The 27,247-nt window shown below is 36.2% G+C and overlaps 2 protein-coding genes across 6 annotated transcripts in view; one reads left to right on the top strand and one right to left on the bottom strand.

Moving 5' to 3' along the window:
• Positions 1 to 551, bottom strand: part of LOC150094096 (HEAT repeat-containing protein 6) — a 446,924-nt gene extending 446,373 nt beyond the window's left edge. For 2 of the 4 annotated variants that reach the window (XM_090412214.1, XM_090412215.1), the window contains exon 1: positions 225 to 551. In XM_090412214.1, coding sequence (XP_090268340.1) covers positions 225 to 383 — 159 coding nt within the window. In that variant the 5' untranslated portion in view covers positions 384 to 551. The remainder of the gene's footprint in view (positions 1 to 224) is intronic. The other 2 variants (XM_090412213.1, XM_090412212.1) reach the window with 1 other exon arrangement.
• Positions 552 to 603: 52 nt separating this feature from the next.
• Coq5 (ubiquinone biosynthesis protein COQ3, mitochondrial) overlaps positions 604 to 27,247 on the top strand; it is a 97,937-nt gene continuing 71,293 nt past the window's right edge. Inside the window, exon 1 of one of the 2 annotated variants that reach the window (XM_090412217.1) lies at positions 604 to 897. In XM_090412217.1, the coding sequence (XP_090268343.1) occupies positions 672 to 897 (226 nt within the window). In that variant the 5' untranslated portion in view covers positions 604 to 671. The remainder of the gene's footprint in view (positions 898 to 27,247) is intronic. The other variant, XM_090412216.1, reaches the window with a different exon arrangement.

Genomic DNA, 27,247 nt, shown 5'->3' on the forward strand with positions numbered 1-27,247 from the left:
ATCTAAATAAACTAAACTCTCTCAGAGAATCTGCTTGGGCCCCTCTCCACTACGTAATCTGCCTTTGAGGTAGAGAAGCAGAAAATTAGTCAAGAGGCATTTTTTAGGTTAGCCACAATAATGAAAGTGATAAGGTCTGATATCCTGTATCCAAATATTCTGCATAGCCCATAACCCTAACCACGTGTATGGGATTTACTAAATTACAAGTATAGATAACTTACCGATTTGTCTAAGAAGGCATCGTGGTAATCTAGAGTATTCAAATCATCTAAAATTTTATGCAACTCTTGGGACTTCGGTTCATTATTACTTATGGAAATGCTTTTTAATTTACAACAATATTCCTGGAAATTTAACTTCTGCAAATTCATTATTCGCATTTATTATCAGTTTTCTAGAAATAACATTTTGATAACTAAGCGTTTGTTTCTGACAACACTAAAAATTCTATCATAGTTTTGAAGATTGAAAAAGCAGGCACACGTTGTTTTAATTGCTGTTTGTTTAACATTACGGAATCATCAGCCTATAACCAAACGTCCATCGCACGTTAATCTGTGACAGCCACCCTACACCTAAGAATGTTATTGGACTTCCGTATCCGCCATGTGAAGGTCAAGCATGCTGTTAATGATAAATGGGGAAACTTCCTTGTAGTTCGTGTTTGAATGACAAGATCCATATCAATGGCATTGTGTTGGAAAACTATTCATTTTGAGCTTCGGCCATCTGCATGTTATAAATCTCGTATAGGCGCAATATTTAAAAGGTTGCTATCTAGTGAAATAGCAGATCGTCCGAATGATGCACACTATAATGAACAAACTCAAAGATCAAAAAGAGAGACATTTTTTGGTTTTGAGAAAGTTTCTGATGAACAAAAGTTTGAAAAGGGTAATTTTAGATACATTTCAATTAATTCATTGACTTCTGATAAATTCGACTTCTTTACTGATTTATTCCGTGTTTCTATATTGGAATAATCGGAGAACTTAAATTGTGCATATTATCTGCGCTTCAAGTTCGGGATATTTTGCTATGTTTATGGGGGGGGGGGAGAATTTCAAACGACACTGCCCTCCACAAACGGTTAGTTTGGGGAGGACAGTGGAATGCATATTTCTAAACTATTTTAAAGGTAAATGGTTTCTACCTTGGTGCAGTCGAGTGTGGATTCAGTACAGTCCATTGAATCTAATTAATCACAAGTGTCTTTAGGAGGTCATCTTGCAAAAAATTTCCAATTTTGTTTTTATAAAAAAAGTTCAGGGTTTCTCAGTGGCAGTATCTGATTTCTGAAACTATTATATCTAAACATTTGGGTAAAATGAGAGGTACTTTCGTAGCAAGAAATAACCTCTCAAATAATCATCTAAGTAATTCGCTTAACTCATGTAATGAAGTTTTATCGACCAGGCAGTCACATAAGAAATTAATGTTAAAAATGAAAATAGCTCAAATTAGAAACAGTAAATAAATATGTTGGAAGAATATAAAAATGTTGAAAGGATATGCTTAGTTAAAAAAAAAAAAATACAGTAAATAACCAAAAGCAGAATATTTTTATTGTAGGAATTTATAAAATGGTGATAATATGTTATAGCAGTAACAAACTATTATTTATTAATTTATGCCCCTACTGAGAGATAATAAATATGAGAGATAGGGAGAGTAATCATCTAGTCTTGACCTGGGAGGAGGCTAAGAATGCAGGTTTTAGTTAAGTAGCACTATACATGTGGAATTACAAAGCTTGTGGTAAACAACAAACAGCTTGGAGCAATTCCATACTTGGGGGGGGGGTTGTACAATGGGTGTCCTCCCGTGATGAGTCTTTGGATTCCTTAGAGGTGTCACGAATAATAATAATAATAACTTCCTCTCACCAATTTTCCTTCAAATTAGTATGCTATCTGTCAAGACTACAATTTTGTCAATCCTTACTGCATCAGTCCACGATCTTGGGCTTCCTTTGTCTTTTTTCTCTACATCTTTTTTTTAACAGAAAGGTTAGACAAGTATTTGATGCAAGGATGGCATCAAATGCCTTCCTAACCTTTCTGTTTAAGTGACCATACCAACTTAAATTAGCTCTGCTGACACATTCTTAAATGCTACAATGTCAAGTTCCATCTTAATATCTTCATTTTTAATATGATTCTGCCACTGATGGCATCTGTTCACTCCCTTTTTCTCAGAACTCGCATATCTGTGGTCTCTAGTCTGTTTTACTTCTAACCGAACTCTCAGATCCTTAAGTGAAATTGGTTTGAACACTGTCTTCTATATTGCTAGTTTAGTGTTTTGGCTAATTTCTTTCTTATTCTATACAAATGTATTCAGTTGGTCTGTACTACAGGACCAGTTGTGTTATTTTCCCATGATTTCTTAACTGTTGGTCTTAAAGTGAAGATCTGATCCTGCAGCTTGTATTCGGCCTTGACCCAGCTTATTTTTTTCTAAGTTTCTCTTTCACTATTTTTATTATTATTGTTATTTTTATGTGACACCTCCAGGGAGTCCAAAGGCTCATCGAGGGAGGGCACCTACTCTACAACTCTATCTCTGCCAATTAATCCACCAACTAACAAGCTGCAACTACACCAATGCCATGACTAGTATTTTCACAGACAATCACAAACATCCATGCCCACAGTGAGATTCAAACCCACACCTTTTGGCTGGAGAGCAGATACGCTAACCACTCAGCCAACCAGGCCAGCAAATTTAATTTACTATAAAAATTGTGCTTGAAACAGCTGAAGTATATCACTTGTTCTCTACATTCCTTATTGAGAATGCAGTTATCTTACCTCTTATCCCTGATTTTGTATTGTTACCTTCCTGTCTTGCTACATTTCTCATGGGTGATTTACAACTTAAGTTAGACTATATATTGCTCTGTGTAATGTTCCATTTACACTGTATACTTGTTGCATTACATCAAATAGAGATTATGGTGCTTCACCATAGTAAATATATATATGACAGATTTTTTTAAAAAAAATCAGTAGCAGATAAAAAAAAAAAAAAATATCTTAATATGTTATGCAAAACTTCTTAAGATTCAAGAAACAACAATTCTTAGATTTCCCACTAACACCCACAGAGATTATGCCTCTTGGAACTTTAGGCTTAGAGTCAAATCACTTCCACTTATTTTTATTTATTTTATTTTTTATTTTTTGTGCATTATTACAATTTTCATATTGTATCCCCAATGATGTCTCAGCCACAGAAATGAAATTATTATTACGTGACACCTCCAGGGAGTCCAAAGACTCATCAAGGGAAGATACCTACTCTACATCTCTCTCTCTGTCTCTACCACTCAATCCGCCAACTACTAACCGCAACTACACCAACACCATCTATCGTCTGCCACCACCACTTATATTTCTACAGACAATCACAAACATCCATGCCCACTGCAGGATTCGAACCCGTGGCTTTTTGGCTGGAGAGTGGATACGCCAACCAGGCCGGCATTGGAACCATTAAACATGCTTAATTCTTTGTGCTATTTTTACTCTATTAAACCTTGACCTGAGCTTCAACCACCATTCTTTAAACTTGTTCACTGTTTATGCTGTCACTATCCTGTTGGACAATGCATTCCATGGTCCACCAAACTTCCATGAAGAAAAAAAAAAAAACTACTTCTGTTTGAAACTTTCGGAGATAGCCTCTTTGTTCTTTCCCCTTGTTTTACCATATGAAAGATATTTACTACTGCTCAACAGTTTAACTGCTTCAATCATCATATCAATCAATTTTCCCCTAGCACTATTTCATATGCTTTTTGCATATCTACAAAACATAAATACCGATCCTCATTATATACCCATAATTTCTTGACTATCTAGTAGAAGAAAGAATGACTATAAGTACTATATACTTATAAGCAGGGTTCCACAATTTGTGGAACTTGAATACTTGCTTATGACCCCCTATTTTTATGTCTCAGTAAGTCACCACAATTTCATCATGTCTTTTTGTATGAATCAGTCAATATTTTCTTCAGCTTCTACCACCGAGTCTCCAAGGTTTGGTTTGGTTTTCAAACTCATTTTTTCTTGGATAATATTTGAGTATACAGTTCACCTCTGAAAGCTTCTGGACTCTTTTGAAACTTTCTTCCGCACTTTTCTTTTCAGTATGATATTAAATTTTATCCTGTTCAAAACTAAATGATCACTTTGTATCTCAACTTCCCTCTATGCTCTTGTACCATGAACCAGCTGGAAGATATCAATAAACAATAATCTTTTTCCAGTGATACTTCTCACATTCATAGTGAACACTATGAATGTGAGAAGTATCGATGTCAGCAGACCTATCTTTAGTTCTGCTGACATCGATGAGACTTTCTTACTTTTTGTGTCTTCTCTCCAAGTGAATTTCTTCTGAGTCATTTGAGAGGAAAGGTAAGCATCTTCAAGCAAAGTAATCTGGACAAATTGGTAAAATTAAAAAAATTAGACAGTCACTTATTTGTGCCTATGGTTCCACAGAAGGGTCTTATCTCTCTCTCTCTCTCACTTATATATAATGTTGTTCCCACTCATGAAAGGTTAATTATAAACATTAGTACATTTGTATTGTAGATGGATTGAGGATAATTTTTTTTTTTTTCATTTTTATCCATGCATGCCTGCAGCGGGATTTGAACCCGTGACCTGCTGGTTGGAGAGCAGATATGCTAACTACTCAGCCAGCCAGGCTGCATTGTTTAGTGTTCACTACTACGAATGCTCCTTCTTTTCCCAAATTATTTTCTCCAGAATAGAACATCTTATACTTATTATTTAACAGTATCTCATTTTAGTCTTCTTACTTTCACTAACACAAATTATATGGGCATAACACTTCTGTAATTCTTTTTTGAAAGTTCCACTTCTTTTTCCAGTGATACTTCTCACATTCATAGTGTCCATCTTTATTTCTGCTGACATCAAGTTCATTCCACTACAGAGGCGTTGCTATAGCTTTTGCCACCCATCTCAATACACACCAAAAATACTACAAAAAGTCAAAACGATGTATAGGGTAAGGTTCAGAGTGCCGCCCGGGGAAGATTGCCCCCCCCCCCAGCTATGCCACTGTTCCACTAACAGACTTTTCAACGATTATCCAGGATCCCTGACAAAAACAGCAGGGAACTATGTTTTACCAGGTGGTACCTCAGCCTGGTATGACATTTCATTATGAAACAAGAATTTATTGTTGCTGATTTAAGCTCATCTTTGGGTTTAATGAAAGGAAAGCAGTCCAGTTAATAACCAAACACAGGTTTAATAGTTTTAAGCAGGAGTGATATCATGTTAATTTTGATATCACTTCTTTATTCATCATTATCCCCCTATGACACCTTAACTTAAAAATTCCCCTCCCAGTTTCACTAATCTTTTCGGTTTTGCCATCCATGCTTGTTACTTCACTTAGAAAGCACCATATATAAAAAGATAGAGGATGCAGCCATGGACTTTCCTCTAGTTAGTTTCTATACAGAGTATTTTAAAAGGCCCAGTTTCTATACAGACTAGTTTCAACCTTTGTATGAGTAAAGGGTCATCTCCAAAAATCTAGGTGATCCCTCTGATCACTCTAACATCAGTGAGTGACCTGAAGGATCATTTTAACCCATTAACTCTTGATCACTCAAAGATCACTATTCCATCACTTGGCAGAATCACTCAGCAGTGGTTCTACTAAGTGACAGGCAAACCCTGTTACGCAGAACTGTTCATCTTCCAGGGTAAAGCATCCATTGAAGAACCTGATAAACCATGTTAGTAGAAGCTATATCATAGGCAACATCTAATAGAATGCAGTGATTAAGACCACTTCAGCAGCTCACATTTGTGGAAAACCACCTCAGTGGGAGCCAGACCCGAAAGAGATCCAAGGTTGAATTAATGTAAAAGTCATTAATTCTCATATACAAGTAGCAAAAAGATTATTATTATTACGTGACACTTCTAAGGAATCCAGAGACTCATAATCCACCATTGGTGGATTAAGATCCACCATCACTACTACCATCATCACCTACACCAGAGCCATCTACTACCCACCACCACTAGTATTTTTTGTCTGTAAATTGCATGTGTTCTCAAGGCCAATTTGCCTGTATGAGGGATGAAAAACCTGAATTCCCAGGAAGGAAAAACCCTGTTACCTCCATATGAGATCGGCTAACTCACCTTCAAATGAAAAAAAAAAAAAAAAAAAAAAAACATATAAAGATTTCTCATGTTATGACGAGAGAAATTATGTTTTAATTTAATTTGTAAGGTACAGTGATGATTTAATAAATTTGATTTAATTTGAGTTGATATAACCATTCAACCTCTATATCAGTGGTTCTTAACCTGGGGCGTGTGCACCCCTGGGGGTGCCAGAAAGCATTTCCAGGGGTACAAGAGAAGTTTCTAAATTTTGACCCAGATTCGATGGATGACAGCTATTTAATAAAAGACGATCTTATTGAAATACGAGCCAATGCATGTATTCAAATGGAATTTGAAAAACTGGACTTAGAACAATCTGGTGTACACAGTTAGAACCTTATCCACAGCTGGCAAAAGCAGCATTGCAGACACTTTTATCATTTGCCACCACCTACCTGTTTGAAATAGGATTTTCATCACTTTTGAACATAAAAACAAAAGCCAGAAATCACTTAAATGTAAGTGATGATTTATGCGTGGCTCTTTCAAAAAAAGGAGCCTCGCTTCAAAAGTATTATTATGAATAAACAACAACAACATAGCCATTAAAAACTGAGATATTGTTTTGTATGTATATGTAAATGTATGTGTTTATTTTTCAATAAATAAATTATTTTGCAATAGATGTAATTTTCTAAATAAAGAAATAGAAACACATTTTTCAAGGGGTGGGGTGCGAGAATTTATTTTTAAATTCAAGGGGGGGGGGGATCACTAAAAAGATTAAGATCCACTGCTCTATATACAAGTAGCCCAATCATGAAGATAGTTCACAACAAACTTTGTTTGCTTATTACACATGGATAAAGGAATAAACATGAATATAATTTCTTACTAAGCTTAATTTAATTTGTAACGAAGTGAAAAAACTTTCTACAGATTATAGTAATCCTATTCCTATAACATCTCACCCTGGGACACCTCAGAAAAAATAGCCAAGCTTTAAAGAAATATAATCTCTTCACTGCTTTTAGATTTCATATGAAGTTAGCTATCCTTATCCATTCTCCTATGGATCTCAACTGCCTCCTGTTCTTCTTTTAGGTGTATACAAGGCCCTTGTTCTTGTAACTTGTTATGGACAAACTGGGAAAGCTGCTAATGTCTACCTTGATGAATAGAAGAAATATATCTGTCACCACAGCTATGGTTAGTCAGATCTACCTGACCACTTGGCAACCTTATGCAGAATTATCGAAAAAACCTACTGAACCTCACTGCAGGAAATATAAACTTGACTTTTTTTTTTAGGTGCTTGCAAACGGTTTAAGCCAATACAGGATATAGTTTGTTTGGCTAAGTCCCGAATTGCCAGCCTCCTTAGTTGATATCCAAGACACCTAATAACAAAATGTACCAGAGAAGGTGGGGATTGGACTTAAAGTTAGATGCCTTGGTCAGTTCTCTGTATTCTTTCAAGCTCTTTGGGGATCTCCTTGTAAGTTATCTAGTTTTGATCCTTAAGTGACCTTTTGGATTACCCTGTTGCTATCGAAGGGAATAATTAGCATGGTTTTAAATTTCTTTGAATGCAATTTTTAGAAACAAAACCCTTTTGATGAGATTGATGATTGCCATTGTAAACTTTCTTTTGGTCTCAGGATTGTGGAAGCACCAATTCTTGTCCTCCATAATAATGATGCTTGAATAAAATGTTTGCAAGCATCCAATCATCAGAGTTTTTCCTCATCACACAAACAGTGTGGAACATGTGGTGTGAAGTTTTCCCTCCCTAAGTGTGCGGCAATTACACCTATGAACTATATAGTTCCATTAATGATTGCAGAGGAATTAAATCCAACTAGAGTAGAAATCTCCAGTTAGTAGTGTGGTAGTATAATCAATACATGCAATAGGTTGGAGAAACTGTTTGGTGTGAGACAGGTTAACGTGCAAAAATACACAAATGGGTGCTGCTACAGATCAGGATCATCTGAGGAGGATTGTGAACTGCATAGGCAGATAAATCTTATGGATACAAGTAATCATAAAATTTATGTCTATGCAGTTCATAGGTGATTTCAGCTGAAGAGTAGAGAAAGCATGCAAGAAATAGGAAAATCAATTTATAGAATTATTCAGAGATATAATAATGTATCTCTGTAACTACCTTAAGCAATGTGAGGGAAGGGATACATGGTACAAGAACATCAGATCAGTTAATAGTGTCTGTGAATCTGTTTATAAATGAGCTCATCATTATGCCTCTAGTTGTTGAGTGATCTTCTTCGCCTTCTTCTTTGGCACTACAGCCTTGGCCTCCCATTTTTGAGTTTCATAACTCACTACGAGGTGGGGGTCATTACTCCCACGCTCAACCATGTCTGTGAAGCGTTGTGTTCTTAAGACCAGTTTACCTGCTTTGCGGGAGGAAAAACCCCAGATAAACTGGGGAGAAAAACCCTGCAGTCCATGCCCAAGACCAGCTAACTTGGCTATGTCTGAGAAAGATCCTTAGCTCCTCATGTCAGCGATGAGAATTGAACGCAGGACACTCTTTTCCCAGGCATATGGTTGTGAAGCGCATAACCACTCGGCTAACCGCACGAACAGTTGGTGAGTGATCATGCAGTTTTAATTTGGGAGATGACAATACATGTAAGAACTTTGACTAAGAAGGGGAATATGTGGAATTAGTAGACAAGTAATCATAATAAACTGAGAAGACAGTGTGAGGTTGAGGCAGTGTCTTGGCATGAGAAACTGTTTGGTGGAGGAAGCAGCAATGCACGGGAGTTAGTCTAATAGCACCTAAAGGAACTATATCTAATTACATCTCTATAGTTTGGAGAATTAATCTCATGCAATTTTTAGCAAGAGCTGCATAAAAAGAAAATAGTGGGATCCAATATCATGGGAAGAGTAATGATTGAGATGCTAGTGTACTGTGAAGAGCAGGCTAGTAGAAATGATAGCCAAGATGAAGAAAAAATAAGAAGGTAGCCAAACAGACCAAAGGAAATCTGAAAGAATTTTGTTACTGTGTATCAAATGGAAGGAAGAATGAATATGGAAAAATAACCTTAGTGAATGTAGAAAAATGTCAGATACATAAGAAATAGCTCAGTTATGAAGTGATCACTTTAGTGAGGTATATATTCCAGGCAGACCCATTCACTCTCTGGATGCTGGGAAAGAACTAGAAGAAAGAACTAATGCAGTTAGTTGAGTTAGAAGTATTTAACTATTTTAGAAGTATTTAAAATCAAATACAGCAATTGGACTGGATGGGATATCAGCAGAGGTGCTGAAGGAGGATGCAAAACAGATAGCATTGTCCCTGACCTGATTGTTCAACTTGAGTCTTAGCACACACAAAATTCCTAATGAATGGAAACAGCAAGATAAATCTATTGTAGAAGGGTGGAAATGGTCAGGAATGGCATCCAAAGGTGAGGATATAGCATTATGATCTCTACAGAGAGCTGCATGGCCTTGTTAAGGTGAATCCTGCTTTAGCAATCTGCTTATGTTATAGAATAGTGACAGCAGAGTTAGATAAGAGGAGTGGATACACCATGATACTTCTGGAATTTGACAGGATCTACATTGGGAGTTGTTATACAAACTCAGAGAGATGGATTTCAAGCACTTATTTTCAAATCCATGGCAGAAGTTTATCTTACACAGTGGCTGACCAGTAGATAAGAATAATGTATGGTAGTATACTAAGTCTATGAGGACGAGGGTGACAGTGGTATACTACAAGGTTGTGTATTTGGGCTATTGTTTAACAAGCATATTAATGATATTAAGGTATGAATAACGAGTGTGATATTCAGTTATTTTTCTGGTGAAGCTAATTTAGGGAGCCTGATAAGGAATGTAACTGATGTAGAAACTATCCAGCAGATCAGCAGGTCATAAAAAAATCTTCTGTAAAACATAACAAAAAAAAAAAAAAAAAACACCAAAACTCCTTCCAATAAAAAGCACTTCCACATTCATTTTACCAACATCCGAGGCATCAACACAAACATTAATGATATATGACACCACTTAGAGACATCAAAACCCAATTTTTTGCTATATCTAACAGAACCTAATTGGCATCTTCCATGACTGCAGCCCACCTAAACTATCCCAGATACATCTTGCATAATGTATTCTGCAAAAATGATGGAATATGTCCTTTTTGTCAAATCAGATACCCCTTGCAAAAGGCTATTGAACCACCTGGAATCCCTACTTTTTAGTCTGCTCTGGTTCAAGAGTTTCCTACCTCACCTTATACCTTCATTTGCTGCCTTTACCGCTCTCATAATTCTAACAACCATGCTGTGCTTTTTGACTGCATGTTGCAAAAAAGTTTAACAATCTAATTAGCCAAATTGTGAGATTGTCTTCCTGGGAGACTTCATCGTCTTGTCCATAACACAAACTGGCTCCCCTTCTCTGACTTTGCAAATCATGCCAGAAGAGAAGCCAAATCATTTGCCAACAGTCACAATCTATCACAAATAGTTAACTTACCAACCAGAATACCAGACAATCCTAATCGTGTTTCCAATGTTCTGGAAACACGATTAGGATCTCCTTACATATAAAATGTGGATATCCAGTCTCCTCTTGGCAACTCTAACCATAATCTTATTCAAGTTCCATTTTCTACAGATCATTCTCTCCCCCAACCAATCTTAGCCTCATACCCTATGACAACACAATGGTGCCAACTGGGATGATTTCTGGAATTTTTATGCCTCTTTTCCATTGTTAGATCATCGTTTTCATTTTCCTGATTCAGACATCCACCGGGAACTAATAACTGAAATAAACCTTACTTAAATGAGGGCCTTGATTCCCCACACCACTGCAAACTCTCCTTCATCCTCAGCTGTTTCAAGGGCCCTAACAAAGCCCCAACCAAGTATAGATACCATTGATACACCTTTTGACAACAGAAGCAAGAAACAAAAAATGTGATACCAGTTTTTCTAGTCATCCATGCTACAGGTGAAAAGCCAATAGGGAAAATGTCGCCCTTCTTCATTCAAAAGGGCTGGCAGATTCTCCCACTATAGTAAAGAAACTTCATTCTGGTGATGTCTTTGCAGAAACATTATGTCAGCAACATTCAGGAAAGCTACTCAGAGCAACATCAATGGGTGGAATACCTACAACAGTTATACATAAAACACTCAATTCATGTAGAGGAATGATCTCAAAGTGGAACCTCCAAGATATCTCTGATGAGGAAATATGTTCTGATTGAAAGATAAGGGAATGAAAGGTATGAAGCACATCATGATCCATAGGGATGATCACCTGGTTCCAACCAAAAGCATCATCCTTACACTTGATGCTCCTAAGCCTCCAACATCTGTTAAAGCAAGGTATCTCGATTGTCCTGTTCGACTGAACATCCTTAATCCACTAATATGCTTCAAATGCCAAAAATATGGATATACCTAAACTGCTTGTTGAAGCTCTTCCGCCTGTGCCCAGTAGTAGTAAAGAACAAGATAACTAATCTTGCTCGGCCAAGAAAGCTAAATGTGTAAACTGTCAGGGAGATCACCTAGCATACTCCTGTTCAGGAGTATGCTATGTTCTCCTACCAGGATCTTGGCTAATTAGCCATCAGTTATGCTTGTAACATGTTGAGCACAGTTAAGCCTGGGATGGATTTCTGTGGTGGACTGGCAACCTACAACACGGTCAAAAACCCTGATGAAACTGATAATATAGATGGCGGTGCCAATGTTTTGGTGAAGTCCAGAGGGGCATACTCAGGAAGTCTTAGTATCATGCCTACATGTGGACCCCCCCCACCTCAGGAAACATGGTGTTGTAATGAGCCATGGTGAGATTGATACTGAGCAAAGAGCTGGCAGAAAGCAATAAAATACATCTCCCAAGACGTTATGTGGCGAGCATGGGAGATTAGGCCACAGCCCCTATACTACAATGCCAAGAAGAAAGGAAGAAAGGCCATGAAAACCATGTCCATAATGGGTAAACACTGGATGTGACCCCAACTATATGGTTACTCTGATCGAAACCATTTATGGACAGAGCATAATGCACTGGGGAAGCTTTTCCAAATAATAAGCAATAAATGGTTCATATCATAAATATAATAGTAATCATTGCAAACCTCTTTTCCTCTATATAGGAACATTTAATTGTTGAACGCTTAAAGAAGAGGAAGACCTTACCATCCTACAGCAAGAACTAAAACATATTAAATGGGACATCATAGGTTTAAGTGAAGTTTGCAGGCAGGATGAACATTTAATAAAACTAAAAAATGAAGACTATTTATACTATTATGGGAAAACTAAAGGACAATACAGGGTGGGATTTCTAATTAAGAAAACAATTACACACCTTATAGAAGAATGTAATTATACAGATGAAAGAATAATAGAAATTACACTTAAAATAAACTCTAAACTTAAAATCAGGATCATCCAAATATATGCTCCCACTTTATCCCACACTGATGAAGAGATAGAAGCATTTTATGACTCACTGTAGCACATTCTAGATAAAAAAAAAGAAATAGCAATCAAAACTTTACTATAGTAGTGGGCAATTTTAATGCCAAAGTAGGTCATCCTATTCACCAAATAGATACAATAGGACCCATACATATATGGTACAAGCAGCAACTCAGGAATGTCTCTTACAGAATTCTCTATCAGTAACAAGCTTTATGTTATGAATACATTTTTTAAGAAAACCCTCAAAAGGAAATGGACATGGAGAAGTCCAAGCAGAGAAATAAAAAATGAAATAGATTATGTACTGTGTAAAAATAAAGAAGTAGTCCAAGATACCTCAGTACTAAATCGAGTAAAAACAGGAAGTGACCACCGACTGGTGAGACCCAAAATTAAAATGAACTCCAAATTGGAAAGAATAAAATGGCTAAACAACAAAAAATCAAGAAGTTTTGACTTAAAACCTATTGAAAACAAAAAGGATTATGAAGAAAAACTCAATCAAAAACTAGACTTTAATATGCATATTTGAAGAAGACATAAATAAAATAAGCAAAAACCTAACGGAAGTAATAATCTCGGTACCCAATGAATTCAAAAGCAACAAACAACAAAAAGACCATAAACTTTCAGAGGAACTTTACAACTACTAAAAAGAGACAAAATATGAAACAAGACAGAAACATAACTTCTAAAATAGAATATGCAGAACTATGCAAAGATGAGAAATGAAATAAGATCTTATAACACTATAAAATAAAAGAATCAATAAAAATATGAAAATACTAAGAAAACATTTATCAGTTGGTAAAAGCCAAATTTCAACTGCAATAAAAGATAAGAATGGAACTACAATAATGAACAAATCCTAAGCAGACTAGAAGAATTTTATAAATAACTCTATAGTGATCCTTCAATAGGTAAATCAAATATAAATAACTCTTTCCCCATCACATACAGAATTCATCTCCCCATTCACCTCAGATGAAATAAAACAAGCATTAAAGCAAATGAAAAATGAAAATGTCCTGGTGAAGATGTAATTCATATAGAATTAATTAAATGGGGAGGAAATAATATAATTCACCATGCCACAAACTTACTAAATCGATGTCTACAAGAGGGAAAGATACCAGAAAAACTAGAAAAATGCTACTCTGTTGCTGTTATTTAAAAAAAGGAGACACAGAAGAAATAAAGAACTACAGACCAATTAGTATTCTCTCTAATATATACAAAATTATCACAAAAGTAATAACAAACAGATTAACCTCTCTTCTAGACTCAAATCAACCTGCAGAACAAACAAGATTCTGTAAAGGCTTTAACACAATTGATCATATTCATGAAGTAAAACAAATAATAGAAAAAGCAGAAGAAAACCAATTGCCTCTCTGTTTAGCCTTTATTGATTATGAAAAAGCATTTGGTTCCATCAAAACTAATGCAGTAATCAAAGCACTCCAGAATCAGAGAGTTCCTGGAAAATATATGGACCTCCTCCAGGAAATATACCACACTACAACAGCAACAATCCAACTTCACACGAGTAGCAATAAAATATCAATTGAAAAAGGTGTCTGACAAGGAGACTCTCTATCTCCCAAAATCTTTACAGCAGTCTTTCAAGAAATATTAATAATATAAACTGGACAAACCTTGGTATAAAAATTAATAACAGAAACTTAACACACATAAGATATGCAGATGATATAATTTTTGTAAACACTCCAGACAACCTTAATATAATGATAGAATACCTATATCATGAATTATATATGTTTAATCCTTTATCCAAGTGTAAGCAAACAAAGTTTGCACCTGAAGTATTTTCAGAACTGGGGCAACTCATGGCAAAGGTAGTATAACTTCTCATCACTTGCCTTAATATCCCATAATACAAAGCACATCTCCATGTGGACATATATAATGTTATGCATTAAGGGAAGGGTCACTACCCAGTCCTGAAAAAACTTCAGGCGCAAACTTTGTTTGCTTCCATTTGGATAAAGAATTAAACCAAATATATAATTGGTAGCATAGCCAAGTGAAAAAACTTCCATCAGTTTATCTCTAATTCGGAGAATTTTAATAATAAGGTGTGACACCTTTTGGCAACTCGTATATGGAAATATGACTTCTCCATTACTTCCACCTTAGTATCACCACCTCTGGGTCTGGCTCCCACTGATAAGATCTCAATAAAGGTCAAAATTGGTCTGGGTAGTGACCCCTCCCTTAATGCATAGCTATAGAAGTTATACCACCTTTGCCATGAGTTTGCCCAGTCCTGAAAATACTTCAGGCAAAAAATTTGTTTGTTTACACTTGGGTAAAGGATTAAACCAAATATATAATTGGTAGGTATAGCCAAGTGAAATAACTTCCATCAGCCTATATCATGAAAGCAGTAAAGTTGGTCTAAAAATAAACAGAGAAAAAAACTAAAATCATGTTTAATCATTTTGTAATTAAGCATGATTAAACAGCAGAAACATAATAATAGAAAACGGTTTCTTGGGAAGAGTCACTTCATATACATATTTAGGTCATCTCATTGATCTAAACTCTGGACTCCAAAAAGAAATAAATAGAAGAGTTCAACTTACCTGGAGTGCATTCAGAAAATTGAAAAGCATTTTTAACAATGATGTCCCACTCTGTTTAAAAAGGAAGACATTTAACTAGTGTATGCTTCCAGTCATCACAGATGTGTGGAGTGAATTTGATGGACGTAAGAACTTGTATATGCCTAATGGACTGCACCTAAATGGTTTTCAAGTTAGATGCTTGTAGAAAGTGTTGTTTGGTGCGGTTGGAAGTGAAAAACCAGGGAAGCAAGAGATATTGGGGGCGGGGCAATGAAGCATGTGTCTAGCCACCCCAGGGATAGATAAGTATGAGTACAAGAATGATTATAGCGCTGGATGCAGTTTCTTAGGATTTGAATCTGAATGGGCAGGTAATGACATTATGGAAGGTAACTCTGAGCTTAAGGGGATGTTGAAATGCATGTACATGAATGCCCGAAGTATGAGAAATAAAGCAGAGGAGTTTTTAGCATTGGTCAGCTCAACTTGTCCAAAAATTATTGGCATCAGCAAGGCCTGGTTGTCAGAGAATGATGTAGTTACAGGGATAGAATGTAATGGATATTGTATTTTCAGAGAAGATAAAAGAAATAGGAGGATGGGTGTTATTAATGATAGCTGAGAACTTCAACCAACAAAAATAGAAGTTAAGGAAGATTGAAGATCTGATAGAAATGGTTCATTCGAGGCTCTCTGGTGTGAGATAGATGCCAATAGGACATTTTTTTTGTTAGTTGCTGCTATAGATCTGGGGGGGAGGGGTGCAGAAGAAAATGTGGCTGATATCAGCAGATTAACACAAGTGCAGGCCAAGCAATTATCGTCAGAGACTTCAACAATTGTGATATAGATTGAAAGGACGAATGTTGGGTATATGGCAACCTGAAACAGCACATGATTGAAGGAACCAGGGGTTTGAGAATGTTGGCTCTGGTAATAGAATCAGAAGATCTATCTGTACTGCAGTAGCATCTACCTCCGATCAGGGAAGTTGACCATGCAGTTTTGTTTTGGGAGGTTGCTCAACATGTGGAAATTTCAGTCAAGAAAGGTTTTATGCAGAACTACAAAGCTAGTGAATATGACAAATGTAGGAGACAACTTGAAGCAGTTCCATGCATTGATTGGCATAGCTAGGGGGGGGGGGGTGGCACTTTGAACCTTTTTGAACTTTTGCAGTTAATTATAAAATACAGTCTTGAGAACTCAGTTTCAAATATTGTAATACTACTGTGAATTTTTCTCACAATTGCTGTAAGTGTTGCTAGTTGTGAGAGGAGTTTTTCTAAATAAAATTTGATTAAGAATTACCTACATACTATGAAATAGACTTCGCCAATGTCAACGACGATTTTGCTAACAGAAAAGCAAGAAAAATAACATTTTAAAATGTTGAAATTAAAGTTTTACTTCAAAAATAAACATAATGTTTTAATTTATTTCCCTATACGTCGTTTTGACTTTTTGTAGTATTTTTGGTGTGTATTGAGAGGAGCGGCAAACTCAGGGCGGCAACAGCTCTAGCTATGCCACTGGCTAGCTAGAGCTGTTGCCGTCCCCTGACAAAAAAAAATTAAAAAAAAAAAAAAAGAAAGAAAGAAAGAAAGTATTGTGGAAGGAATATAAACAACAACGTAATCAGTATGCCCATGAGCAGTATAAAGCACAGACAAAGGAGGGTAACTATGGTAAGGGAGGCTAAATCAGATTATGAGAGAAAATTAACTTTGTAGGCCAAAGTAAATACAAAAGAATTTTTTTTGCTAACTAGTAAGTATGAGAAAGAATGATTATGGAAAGATAACTTTACTCAGTGTTGATGGCATGAAAGTGACAGAAGCAGAAGAAATAGTTCAGTCACTGAGTGATCACTTTGCAAGGGTATATCATCCAGGTGGCAACTTTGCAGTTACTGAGGTCACAGAGGCTGATGTGAGCATTAAGGTAGATGAACTGGAGGTACTCAGCATACTGAAAAATATCTATGTGAATACAGCAGTAGGCCTGGACAATATGTCAACGCATGTGATACGAGAATGTGAAGGTAAACTGACAGTGCCTCTGATGAAGTTGTTTAATCTAAGTCTCAGCTCTGGTAGGTTCCAAGAGAGTGGAAAGAGTGTAAGACAGTTCCATTACATAAGGATGCTCCAAGACAGAAACAGCAAATTGCTGACCAATTAGTATCTCAGGAATGGGTGGATAAGAATATGATACTCTCTAGGGGGCAGCATGATTTTGTAAAAAGGTTAATCCTGTCTCATTAATTTATTCTCATTTTATAATAAGGTGACAGCAGAATTGGATAAAGGAAATGGCTGCACCATAATACTGCTGGACTTTGCAAAGGCATTTGACAGAATACTGCATGAAAAACTATTACATAAGTTGGAGCAAATGGGAATGGATATGAGGCTGGTGGCATGAATAGGAGGATCACTGATAGACATCAGAGGATGGCATATGATGGAGTGGAATCAATATAAATGAGGGTGACTAGTGGAATGCCTCAGGGCTGTGTACTAGGAACACTACTCTTTAATTTATATATTAATGATATAGCACAAGTATAGATTAAAGATGCCAAGAAGTTATATTCTTGATTTCATCCTTTATCCAAGTGTAAGCAAATTGTGCATGAAGTAACTTCATGACTTGGCTACTTGTATATAGAGGCTAATGACCTCACATCAATTGCCTTAGCATCCCATAATGAAAAGCACATATCCTTATGGAGAAGCATAATGCTATGCATTATGGGAAGGGCCACTACCCTGACCTGGTTTGACATTTATTGAGGTCTCATCAATGGGAGCCAGACCCAGAAGTGATACCAAGTTGAAGTAATGCAGAAACTATTGGGCTGCTTGTATATAGAGGCTAATGACTTCACATCAATTACCTTAGTATCCCATAATGCAAAGCACATATCCTTACAGACAAGTACCTTGGTATCACTTCTGGGTAGTGGCTCTTCCCATAATGCATTATACTTGTGCATAAGAATATAGCAACATGATTAGAAACATTAACAGATGTAGAAAGAAATTTTGAAATAAGAATGCAGCTGATTCAGCTGCATTCTTCAATAGAAATCCACTAAATTCCATGAAGAAAGAGGTCATCCCTGAAAGCTGTATTAAGAAGGGTGTGAGCAGGGGAGTGCAGTGCAGGTTTTTTGCATGCAGAGTTGTAAATGATTGGAATGCCTTTCCTGATAGTGTGGTGTCTGCAGAGAATTTGAGTGTATTTAAGGCACGGTATAATGAGCTATGTGTACCTCCTAGATGAGTCTTTGACTCCATGGGATTTTGGGATAATAATAATAAATCTCTCTATCCTTCTCACTTTAGTTATACATACAGAAATACTTACTGCTTGTTTCTTCCTTATATTTTTTCAATTCATGGCATTGCTTCAAACTGTTTCCTAAGTGCATTATACTCTTAAGAACCAGCCTTGTCTATAATTCCACATATGTTCCTTTCTCTTTAAGACCTCACTTGCTTACTCACCTTTATTAGCCTTTATCACCTTTACTAGCAGTGACCTGCTTATTCTCCAAGTATGACTGGGATGACATCCTTTTTCCCGTTTTGCAAGAGTCATCACCTGACCTGAACCAAATGCTCTTTTGCCACAAGCAAATCAAAAATTCTAAATCCTCATGTTTCCTGCACTGCATGCTGCCTAAGATATTTGCACCCTCAAAATTCTAGAAATCAAATTAATATACATAGTTTTCTCTGTCCAACCTATAATTATCATAACCATAAAATCTTTGCCCAAACATTTCTTGCTCATCATTCTAAGTATATACTGACCTGTAGCATCATCTCAAGAAATATTCTGTCCAGCCCATGTTTATATATCTGTCATAATTCCACCTGCCATCAATTATATTTTATGGATAATAGTAATTTTTGGATAGGATGAGTCTGCCATGGCCACGACTTCATTCCCTTTATTTTCTGTACTCCAGGCATTTGTATGTAGAAAATGCAGTACATTGTAATGGATATGGGCTATTCATATTAGTTCATATCCATTATTGCTCTTCTCAGTCTCCACTGTGCTTTGTGTTGTAACCTTGCAACTTCTCAACACTGAAGTCACATTTCCCACATAAAGTCATCTCTGCTGCTTTCCATTGTGACAACTCTAATTTCCCTACCTCAACACTCACTTGCTCATAGAACAGCAGTCACCCCAAATGTCTACATTCCTGTTAAGATATGTATATTTTTCTGCAGTTATTTATTATTTAGCATATGGCACATTACACATCACAAAGTATAAAATTTATGACAAACAATAAAAAATGACAAGTTAACAACTAGATTATAAATAAAATCAATTAATTATTTGGTTGCATACAAGAATTCACTAAGATTTCCTTTGTAGGCTCTTAAGAGACAATCTTGTATAAGGTGCTTCTGGTAAACAACTTCTGCATGAATGATGGCTGGTCAGCAAGGCGGTATAAGGTGTCGTACTGATTGCTTCTCATCTCCACAGTCACAGCTTGGGGGGAACTGCATTGTCCCATTTGTGAAAAGCATCAGCACATCTACCATGTCCTATTCTGATTCTGTTTAGAGATGACCAGATTCTACATGGTAATTCAAAACCAGGGGGTTTCTCTGTGATACATGGCATAGTGTGGCACTGTTGGTGATTCTTCAAACCACCTTGCTGACCAGGCATCGTTCATGCAGTTGTTTACCAGAAGCACCTTTGCAGTTCTTAGTGGAGGTTTCTAGAACAAAAAGGTCTGTTGATATTACGGTCTTCAAGGTTAGAACAGATAGGGAGCTGTTGATTGGACATGATCTTCTTGTATTCTTGAAGAAGTGCGTTTGATCTGTGTTGGTTTGGTGATGTGATATAGCTCAAGATTGGGAGCCAATAAATAGGAGTTGATTTAATCATACCTATGATCAGGTGCACGGTGTTATTCAATTGTGCATCTACAAGTTTCACGTGGGCACTATTCATCCAAACTGCAGCACATTATTCTGTGGCAGAATAGACAAGGCCAAGGGTTGAGCATCTCGTGTTAACTGTACTACCCCAAGTGTCCTCCAGAGTTTTTATATTCTATTATTTCTCATTTTCAGTTTCTCAGCTGTTTTAGACAGGTGAGTTTTGAATGATAGCATCCTGTCAAGGATGACTCCAAGATATTTAGAGTACTGCTTATATGGAAGAAGGTTATCCTCAAGACTCCTAAAGGTCTATTTGCCAATTTTGTTAAGGTGAAAGCAGTCTCTCTTGTTTGCCAAGGGAGTTCACATTAATTTCTTCCATCATTTCAACATGTTTATGTCTAACTGCTGTAGCCCAGTCATTCAGCTTACCTGAACTTTTTTGGAGCATGTATTGGGCATATCAGCCACATATAATGAGAATAATAGCAGAGCTAGCACCGAGCCGAACCTTGTGGCAGACCATTGTTTAGCTTCCTTTGCTTGCTTGTAGAATTTCCCATAATGATATTTGTGAGGACAACACAAAGAATGTGTTTTTAAGCATGTTTTCTATAAGGCAAGTAGTGATCCGGCAGGGAATTTCACAAAGTTTACATATTAGTCCTTGCCTCCAGACTGCATTGTACTCAGTAGTGAGGTCAGTGAACACCACAGATGTATTTTGCTGCTGCTGCTGGAAGCCTGCCTCTATGTATGAAGTAAGAGAGAGAACTTGATCTGAGCAGTTCTGTTTAAGTTAGAAGCCAGCTTGTTAATGGGGAATCCTCAGGTAGTGTTGGGCTAATCCTATTATGTAGGGGACACTCTAATAGTTTATAGCTTGTGCTTTGGAAGGCAATGGATCAATAATTTTTGTGGAAGGTCGTTTGATTTCCCAGTCTTTAGAATGCCAATTATTTTAGTTCGTTTGAACGATCAAGAGATGTTTCCAGTCTGTAGGATGTCAGTGAAAAATCGTGTCAGCCATCACTTAGCATACTTTCCACAGTGCATAAGAATTCTGAATGGATGCTGTCAACGCCTAGGGCTTTTCCCACCTTTACATTCTTCGAAGCAGATGAGATGTCCCTCACAGAAAAGGTGGGAGTACTCATATATTGGTTCACTCATAGATTTAAGAGTTCTGAGTTTGCGCTTCACCTGGATAGTATGACCTCTGTCTTTTGGTGCGCTCGATAGATTTACTATATGTGAAACTACTGCATCTGGAGTTACAGATGTATTAAAATGTGTGGGGGATTTTCTCTTTGTATCTTCAGTAAGAGCGACCATGCTTCCTGAACTTGAGTGCCTGAAATCCAGGTTTTTGACTGTCCCTGTCCATTTTTTTCTTCGTGCAGTATCAAAGCTATATATTAATTCGTATACGATTTCTTGGTCTTCATTTTCTAAGAATTCTTGGCATAAGTTATCACTTTTGTCATCCCATCAAGGGATATGCTCTTTACGGTATCCCCTGGGGATGGTCTTTTTAGCTGCACTTATCACTATGCCTACAAATCTATCATAATTGCCACTGGAAGGTACTATCCATCCTAGGCATTTGTCAAGTTTTTCAGAGAGAGAGCAGTTCAGTTAGCCTTCTTAAAGTTCCACTGTGACCAGGATATTGAAGAGACTAATGGGATTTGAGAGCCAATCTCTACAAGAACTGGGTGGTGGGAATTCTGTCAGGACCTGTCTGTAGGCTGGTAGGTGCAGTTAAAATCTTTCAGAGATAACAAAACATAATTCAGGGCTGTAATCCTGTCTCCAAGCTACTGACCTAAACATATTGCGGTCCTTAGCATTAAAAATAAGGTGCATTTTGTGTGACTCATCCCAAGTAACTAGGGGTTCTCCATGCTGGTTGTTACTCTGGTATTTCCATTGTTCATGATGGCTATTGAAATCACCTATGTATACAGCTGCGTGAGTATGTGAATAGAGTACTTGCACCTGCCATGAGATAGTCGGTGGTTTATAAATATCGATAATTGTTACATTACCAACTTTGATAGTAATCTCATGGATGTCGTTGTCTGTAGAAGTTGAAAGTAAGGGTGCATATATATTACATATATTGCATATATTCTACATACATATATATTGCATATATTCTACATATATTAGAAATACTCAGTGGTATTTCTAATATATGTAGCAATCCCATATGATGAGTCAAATGTTGCTCCAAGGACTTTATATCCTGGGATTTTTCCTCTTTTCCATAATTGCTCCTCATTTTTTGCATAGGTTTCCTGTATTGCAACCAGATTGTTATCTGGTTGCAATAGTTTGTGTGATATGTTGTTATCCAAAAGATTTTTGTTAAGTACTAGCATTTAAGTCCAGCTTATACTTTCTTTGTTGATTTGGTAGATTTTGACACTGTCCAAGTTTGTTGGTCCTGTGGTCCTTGAGGGATCTAGGGCTTGACTTATATTCATTTAATCCTTGTGATGTGTTAATGGCTAGGAGATCTTGTATATTATTTGGCTGTCAAGATTTACTAGTTCATTTAGCTTTATCCAAGGTGCACCATGAGGAGGTGAAATAGCTCTACACCAGGATTACAATCTTATTAATTCCACATGGAGATAGTTGATAGAACAATTTGATTTAGATAAATAACAGCTCAGTATGGATTTAATACTTAAGTAATGTTTTTTTATCTAACATAGAATTTTAGCCCTTAATGTTAACTTGTAATTATTTATTGTTTGTCATAAATTTTATGCTTTGTGATGTGTAATATGTCATACACTAAATAAAATAAAAATCTGCACACAAGTTTCTTCTTCTTGTATCAAATGCACTTTAATATCCACATATGTTAATACTCTGTTTCTGCATAGTCTCTCTAATCATGTCATTCATTACCATTTTACTATTTTAAATCTAGCATTAATTCTACATGGAGATGGTTGATAGAACAGTTTGATTTAGATAAAGGACAGCTCACTATGGATTTAATACCTAAGTAATTTTTTTTTTTTTAATCTAACATAGAATTTTAGTCCTAATGCCTTGGGTACCTTCAGTATAACTTCCAAATTAAACAAGCAGAAGAGAAAACTGGAAGACTCGAAAATACATGAGCTACATGTACATGATATAGAGTAGCATGGTCTGAAATACATTATGGTCCTAACTGTACAAAAAACAAGAGAGAAAGTATTAATTAAAAAATATATACAGCAGTCCCTTGATTAGTGCATTTTCAATTAGTACATCTTTTTTTTCTGTGCCCAAATTTGATTAGTGTGCCTCTAAAGTTCAATTCTCAGCCTATATACATCTTAAACATAAATGTTACAGATTTTAAAAATTTTCTAGCTCTACATTTTTTATGGCTAGCTATTTTAAAAAATAATTTTTTAAAATAGTTTTATTTTAAAAAAAAACCAAGATAAAATAATTTAGTTACCGATCGAAAACATTTTATAAAGTTAATTTTTAATGGCATACTACACTTTCCATGTACACTATGTTCCAAATTTACTGCCAAAATTTATGTCGCTTACTAATTATATAGCATTTTCCTGGTCATATCTCCTGTCTCCTTTGCAATTGTTTTGCTTACTTTTTTTTTTATTTTAAAGTATTTTCCCAACCTTTCATCATGAGTAAAAGAATTAATAAGCAAACAAGTTGAAGTGTGAAAATGATTCGAAAAGTAATTTCATTGGAAGAAAAACTTGAAATAATAAAGAAAATTGAAGAAGGCGATTCCAGAGCAAAGATAGAACAAGAACACAAAAATAGGTGAATCAACTATAAGAGCAATTTTAAGCAAAGCTGCTGAATACAAAGAGAAAGTAAGGCTGTTTCTAGTCAATCATGCATGCACTCGAAATCAAAGTATTATATGATTTTACTTTACCTTGACGAGCAGAGACAAGCAAGTTATTGTACCTCTGTACCGAGCCTTGATAAGATCTCATCTCGACTACTGTGCCCAGATTTGGTCACCTCAGTTCCTTCTTGATGGGGAAGAGGTGGAGAGGATCCAGAGGTGATCCAGAGAGGTGACTAAGATGATAGCAGGTCTATGGAATGAACCATATGAGAACAGGTTAAAGATTTGTGGGTTGCAGAAACTAGTTGATAGGCGGAAAAGGGGAGATATGATTGAGACATTCAAATTGCTAAAGGGATTCTATAGGATTAATTCAGAGGATATTTTTGAGATCAGGACTTGTGGTGGGAGAACTAGGGGATTAGAGCTGGATTCTTTACTTTTAGAGTGGTAAATGAGTGGAATAAGCTGCCAGAGTCTGTTGTGGGTGTTATGACGGTGAGCAAATTCAAGGCAAGGTATGATAGATACTGTGAGAATGTCGTATAGTTGTGTGGACATGATGTTTAGGGCCTCCCTCGATGTCTAAGGACTCCCTGGAATCGCCCGAAGTAATAATAATAATAATGATTGAATTAGAGAGATTTCTTTCTACATGGATCGATGATTGTAACCAAAAATGTATCTTGCTAAGCACTGAACTTATTAAATCAAAAGCATTGTCTTTTTGCAACCTTGAAAGAAAGGGCTATCAATGATGGAAAAGAAGAAGAATTCCACACTAGTGTTGGGTGGTTTAAGTGCTTCAAAAAGAGAAATAGCCTACATAATGTTCTAATCACAGGCGAAGCTGCAAGTGCAAATAAGGAGGTAGCCACAAATTATCCAGAGATTTTGAAGAAAATTGTGGAAAAAGGGGGCTATTGTGATTAACAAATATTTAATGTCAATGAAACCGGCCTTTTTTGGAAGCAAATGCCTTCCAAGACTTTTCTGGCCAAATCAGAGAAATCTCAGCCTGATTATAAAGTCGCAAAGTCGAATGAAATTGCTGCTAGCAATATGCGAGCCTTTGAGAGCACATTCTTCCACATTGTGCAAATGATTTTAGAGGTTTCAAATGAATATAAGTTAATTAAATCTCATTCTGAGAAATTGAGTGATTCTAACCTGCTAAATTTAGATGTACAGCTTGAAGATCCTGAAGAATATGAAGAAAATTTAATCACTGACAAGCCCAAAGAGATTTAACAGAAACAATTTGAAAAAATTTTCATACAATCGAAGTTTCTAAGCAGCAATGCTTAGAGGCTGACCCTAATGAAGAGAAGCAGTAAATTTTGCAAAAGCAGTAGAAGAGACAATAGAGCCGTACCATAAATTGTATGAAAATGGAGGGTGGTTGAACCATGGAATGCATTACCTGATGGAGTGGTGAGAGCGAGAACGGTCAATGAGTTTAAGGAGTGGTAAGGTAGACTTTGTGTTTCTTAGGAAGGACCTCCCACGATGAGTCTTTTGACTCCATGGAGGCCTGAATAATAATAATAAAAAAAAGAAACAGAATGCCTGCCAAACTACGTTAGCTCGATTCTTTGTTAAGAAGTAGAATAATTAATTTATATTCTGAATATGTTTTATTGACTTTCAGCTTCATGGTTTTACTTTAACTAGGCTCTGAAATATACCCTAATTCTTTTATAAAAAAAAATTAAGGGTCAAAAAAGAAATTTGAAGAACTAATTATACTTTTTCCCATAGATTATTATAATTGATTAGTGTGTTTTCAATTAATACGCCTGTTTTAAAGAGCACATTAATCGAGGGATTACAGATTGTGTGAAGAAGTACTGTTTACCATAATAGGGATAATTTCAGTCCATAATTTCTGTTCATATTTGGATAGTGAAGTAAGGATTCACAGCTTTCTTTGTATAAGCATTCCATAAGATATTTACTTTTGTGAAGGGCCTTGATTTTCCTACAAAGGATTTGATTTGGTGGAGATGTCATGTTCTGCAAGTGCTGACACATTAAATTTAATATAGTTGAGGTGTGCAACATGACTAATAGCTTTCAGTCTATAAGTTTTTACAAAATATAACCCATACTGGCTTGGAATTTGATAGATTCCTGGTCAAGCTAAAAGTAGAAGTTATTTTATTACACCTATAAGTCAAAGCAGTTTGGCTATTCCATCAGACACACCTTTAATGTAAGGAATGGTAACATGATGAAAACCTCTTGGGATCCCAAAGACAAGGAAATCCTATAGGTATTATCAGCTGTGTTGACATAAGACCTGATATAATTTATTCTCTGAGACAGCAATGTTTCACTAGAGTACAGAGAGTGAGCTTGATGTGCCAAAGTCATAATGGTGCCAGATTTTTGACAATGATGATGTGAAAGAGCATGAATGTAAGGTTTGGCGTAGATTTTCTTTCCAAAAATGGAGAAGTCAAGGATACCATCTGATTGATGAAAAAGGAGATTTAGAAAGGCAATTCAATTCATTTCTTTTGTCTCAAGAGTGAAACAGATGCAATAGTGGATTCTGTTGATCTTTGTGAGGAAATCTTTCTGAAGTTTTGTAAGGGAACCATGCTAAGCTGTGAGGATATCATTCACATACCTTTATCATAATTTCAGCAGAAGCAGACTGAAATTATCCCTGTTACTGAAATTGTACTTCTCCACATCCATGGGCAATAGTATTTTTAAATGTATTTTAAACCATGCTACTCTGTATCGCGTACACGTAACTCATGCAGTTTTTTATTGTTCAGTCTTCCAGTTTTCTTTTCTACTTGTTTAATTTAAAAGTCATACTGAAGATGCCCTTGACCCTAGAGCAAAAGCTGTGTGTTAAATACATTCCCATTCATCATGTAGATGATTCATAATAATGTTTTACAGTATAAACAATGCCAAAAGAAGGAAAAAAATATATTTATTAAACTTGCTAATATTTCACTGGTTTTTTAACCAGCATCATCAGAGCGCAATTATAACTGTGATAGGCACACGGCACTAAAGTATGCAACTGAGGAAAATAGTTTAAATTGTAACTGACAACAGTTTTTTTTTGCTGTTTAGCATCATGGACCAGACACATCCAACACATTTTTGGTGCATCTTAACAGACAGCACCCTAAAATAAACTTTACATTGAAAAAGACATCAGTTGTCTTTCCCTTTT

Source organism: Typopeltis vanoorti, chromosome 22 (genome assembly GCF_054136105.1).
Source record: "Typopeltis vanoorti isolate ZY-2024b chromosome 22, IOZ_Tvanoo_1.0, whole genome shotgun sequence".
Classification (NCBI taxonomy): domain Eukaryota; kingdom Metazoa; phylum Arthropoda; class Arachnida; order Uropygi; family Thelyphonidae; genus Typopeltis; species Typopeltis vanoorti.